The sequence below is a fragment of the Quercus lobata genome, chromosome 9, assembly GCF_001633185.2.
Source record: "Quercus lobata isolate SW786 chromosome 9, ValleyOak3.0 Primary Assembly, whole genome shotgun sequence".
NCBI lineage: Eukaryota > Viridiplantae > Streptophyta > Magnoliopsida > Fagales > Fagaceae > Quercus > Quercus lobata.
In genome coordinates this window covers 43,057,794-43,061,988 of record NC_044912.1, presented here as the reverse complement: position 1 = coordinate 43,061,988, position 4,195 = coordinate 43,057,794, and the positions used below count along the sequence as shown (strand labels likewise).

The window sequence follows — 4,195 nt, the reverse complement described above, 5'->3', positions numbered from 1 at the left end:
CTTTACTTGAAAAGTTAATATTCATTTTTCACTCGATTTAAAAAAAAAAAATTAGTTTTAGAAACTCAAACCATTTTATTTAAATGATATTCAAAAAAAAAAATTCAATTTCTCTCATTCTTTTCATGATTAAATATTGGGAACAACATAATTCAGATATTGAATTTAGCATGAAAAACCCACTCTCGAATTTAGTTATAAAGAGTATCAAGCTGAAGCCACAAGCTGGTGTCGTGGTGTAGTTGGTTATCACGTCAGTCTAACACACTGAAGGTCTCCGGTTCGAACCCGGGCGACGCCAGATATGTAAAACAAAACAATTCTCATTTGGTTTTTTTTTATTCATGTAATTTTTGTCTGGCCTTTGCTCTATTACCTAATCAAACATATTTGAAGTCTTTTTTCTCAAAAAAAATAATAATAATAATAATAAAACGTATATAAAGTCTTGAATAAAAAAATATATATTAACATTCCAAGTTCTTCTCAACTTTATATTATGCTTTCCAGAGAAGATTTAACTGTTATATTTTTTTTCATTGAGTTTCTGTGTGGCGCAAACCATGTGCAAGGCAACAGAGACTTTGTAAACCTATTATATATCTTATTTTAGTGAGTTGGTCAAACTCAAGATAATAATTTTAAGGAGAATAGTGATGTGTAGCCATATTGGAATATGGTTAAGTTATCTTCCACAAGAGAGAGAGGGGATGGTGGGTGTTGGATTCCCATTGTAATGCATGGACCTACTCATCTGATGATTGATGATTATTGTCAAGTTGCAATCTCAAACATTGAATCTGTGGGCCTTTCTTTGATATAACCCTGATGCAGAAATAAAGTTAATGGTTTATTAAGATTTGTTGAGGTCCCATTTAAGGATATCACGAGTTTTGTAGCTCAACTTGTTCTCGTAGTGTTTCAAACATAAACGTTCAAGATTTAAATCTTTCATCCTCTAATTATTGAAGTACAAAAAATAAAAAACAATTTTTTTTATTAAAAAAAGGGATAATTTGATAGTTAGAAGTAGGGTTTTATCAACTAATTCTAAATTTCAAGTTCAAATTCCCCTTCTTCTAACTATCGAATTATCCCTTTTAATATGGTGTAAAAATGGTGTTAACTAGTCTGTTATTAAGGCTTTCTTGAATGGAAATTAGAATAGAGATACGAGTACAACATGTGAAACATAAAAATCAAATTGATCAACAGGGCATCGGTCAAAAAAGGAAACTTTTTGTCATTTATTTAATTTAAATCATTGAATATGCCAATGAGGACAACAGAGTTTAAATTATCAAAATCTTATTCATTGAATATGGTACAAAAATTATACGAAACATGAAAAATAAGAGAAGGAAATTTTCATATTTGATCTGTTAAGTTCATAGGAAAAGTACAAATAAGGTTAACTAGTCTGCTATCAAGGCTTTCTTGAGTTGAAACTAGAATAGAGATACAACATGACATACAACATCTAATGGTGAAAAAAGAAACTTTTGTCATTTAACTTCATTGAATATGGTACACAAACTGTATGAAACTCCCAAAAAAAACAAAAAACAAAAAAGGAACAAGAACAAGAACAGCCACATCATCCTCAGTTTACAAAATGCCCAAAACACCTGAAAACTTGGGCCTTTGGAGAGGGCTCTAACTCTGTGCTATCTGTTTCTTTCTTTGTGTTTTTATACAACGTCATTATTTTTTTTCTTTTTTTCTTTTTTACTCTACAAAAATCTCACTAAACAACTGAGATTCACTGGATGATTAAGTTGAAATATTGAATGTTTAGAACTGGGACATACATCTTCTATGGCAAGCTGTGGTTCTCTTCTTTTGCTTAGTTTCCTCTCTCCAGACTTGGCCAATATCTTGTGCTATTCTTATGGCATCTAAGGACGCACCAGAGAGCCCTCTCCTTGTGAACCCAACTGCATAGAGTCCACTGTTTCCTTTCCACCCATGTGGGAATGCTGCTTTTGGAAATCCATTCTTGGAGAAGAACTCACTTTCCTGTACATTAAACCAAAACAAAATTAGCCTATTTGTGCAAACAATCATAGAAGGAAGCTTCTAAAACAGTTTTACTCTTAAAAAAAAAAGGATATTTTTGTAAGGTAATAGGACAAATTCAAAACTGGCATAAATGCCAAACTCGGCTCAGAGTCTGATATTTTTTAGCATGAAAATCAAGTAATCAACTTGTTTATTGTTTTGTTAAAAAACCAACTGTCAAAACTGCCTTTCAAACACCCACAAAAGAAGAGAAACAGAGGAATTAGAACATTTTCTCACCTGAAGCCAAGAAGGGACATTGCTGCGGTATCCAGTAGCAAAAACAACTGAATCAACATCAAGCATCTCGCCATTTACAAGTTCTACTTGGTTGTGTAAGAACCTCTTGACTCCAGGAACAACCTTAATGCCACCAGATTTGATTTTGTCCAATGCACCAATGTCCAGCACAGGAGTCTTCCCCATAGTGTTCTTGAGCTGCATTGGCCCAACTGCAGGCCTTTTCAACCCATATTTCTCAATGCTTCCGAGCGTCAACCACGTAAGAAACAAGAGGAGCTTGTCAACTAGCCAAAGGGGAAGCCATTTCATCATCAAAACCGCCAATTCAAATGTAGATTTCCCAAGTATTTCTCTTGGTAAGACATGAACCTGTATTGCAAAACAGAACAAACGCCATTAGAATACTAGTTAAATGATTAAATTCATAATTTCCTCAGAACAAGTAGTCCTAGTTTGCACTATGTGGAATTAAGTAACAGTACTTACCGAGTCACGAAGCACCAAGGATGGTGAGGCATTATGGTTGCAAAGATCAAGAGAAACTTCCATGCCAGAATTGCCACACCCCACAACTAGTACTTTCTTCCCTTCATACTTCTTGCCGGACTTGTACTCACTAACGTGCATGACATCACCTTTAAACTCAGTTAATCCTTCAATATCAGGCTGGACAACCTCAGCATTCTCGCCTGTGGCCACCACAAGCCAATGGCAAATGTATTCAGCTTCAGAAGTCTTGACACGCCACAATCCACTAGTCTCATCGTACCTAGCAGACTGAACGCACTCATTGAATCGTGGGTTGATCTCAAAGTGCTTAGCATAGTCCTCCAAATACTCTATGAATTGAATCCTTGTTGGGTATTCAGGGAATTCTTGTGGGAAAGGAAGCTTAGGGAGCTGGCAAAATTGCTTAGGGAGGTGAAGCTTTAGCCTGTCATAGGTGCGCTTTTGCCACAAGGAAGCTATGCAATCAGCTTTTTCAAGGACTACATAGGGTACTCCTTGTTCTCTAAGACAAGCAGCTGTGGCTAGCCCAGATGGGCCAGCACCAACTATGACTGGACCATTAACCCAAATGCATCTACGAGAGAAGAAATCTTTATGATCAGCAAAACCAAAGAAGTTCTCCATGTTTGTTCAAAAGACTAAAAGGTGTCAATTGTGAGAGAAATGTGTTTGTGGCTTGAATAGAATAGAATACAAGGTGTGAATAAGCTAGAAATGTTTTGTGGACAGTTTTTGAAGTGAAAATATGAGAGTTTTTGTTTTTGAGGTTTGAAAGTAGAAACTTTAAGAGCTTTTGTTAGAGAATATGATGTGAGTTTTGTTTGTAGGGACTAACGGGTGGAGAGGGTCATATATAGAGGTAGCATCCGAAGGGAGTAGTGAGTTAACGCCCCTTGGAAGTCATAGTCTGAAACTTGCAAATCATGAGTCTGCCTGACTTATGGATTTTTTTAATCAGCTAAAAATGTTATTATATTTGGAGCATTAAAATATTAGATCTTACTATATTATTCTTGAAGCGTATATTTTGGGGAATAAATTTATGATTTTCTTGGGAAAGTATTTTTAGTACCACAAGATATGAATGAGCTTTTTCTCTAATTTTTGTTTTTGTGAAGCTCCTGTGTATAATAAAATAGGGAATGTTAGGCAATATCTGCATCACCCATGGATGCATGGCAGCTTGATGGTTTCTTTTTCATTGAACACTCTATTATATCACAATGATCTCTCTCTCTCTCTCTCTCTCTCTCACTTGAAATTGGTGAAGTTCTAGAAATTTGAGTACATTTTGATGGAATTGATGAGCTGAAGAGATGTATCAACAATATACACATGACATGAGGTAGTGTATAAGGGTAATTTTTTTTTTTTTTTATAT

General features: G+C 35.1%; 1 protein-coding gene and 1 non-coding gene across 2 annotated transcripts; one reads left to right on the top strand and one right to left on the bottom strand.

Moving 5' to 3' along the window:
- The first annotated feature begins 227 nt into the window (after nucleotides 1-227).
- On the top strand, nucleotides 228-301 carry TRNAV-AAC. The gene has a single exon. It is a non-coding gene; the product is annotated as a tRNA-Val (tRNA).
- Nucleotides 302-1,558: 1,257 nt separating this feature from the next.
- On the bottom strand, nucleotides 1,559-3,697 carry LOC115960534 (probable indole-3-pyruvate monooxygenase YUCCA5). The gene is made up of 3 exons (XM_031079467.1): nucleotides 2,791-3,697; nucleotides 2,302-2,673; nucleotides 1,559-2,019 (listed from the first exon to the last, which is right to left on the bottom strand). The coding sequence occupies exons 1-3, from the start codon at nucleotides 3,436-3,438 to the stop codon at nucleotides 1,795-1,797; spliced, it is 1,245 nt and encodes a 414-aa protein (XP_030935327.1). The 5' UTR covers nucleotides 3,439-3,697; the 3' UTR covers nucleotides 1,559-1,794.
- Between the last annotated feature and the right edge of the window lie 498 nt (nucleotides 3,698-4,195).

Bases quoted from the DNA above. Each gene is read 5' to 3' on its own strand.
- LOC115960534 (XM_031079467.1), bottom strand. From the start codon at position 3,438: ATGGAGAACTTCTTTGGTTTTGCTGATCATAAAGATTTCTTCTCTCGT. The intron at 2,674-2,790 runs GTAAGTACTGTT...TTTGCAATACAG, and splicing joins CCTTGGTGCTTCGTGACTCG to GTTCATGTCTTACCAAGAGA. The intron at 2,020-2,301 runs GTGAGAAAATGT...TTTAATGTACAG, and splicing joins ATGTCCCTTCTTGGCTTCAG to GAAAGTGAGTTCTTCTCCAA.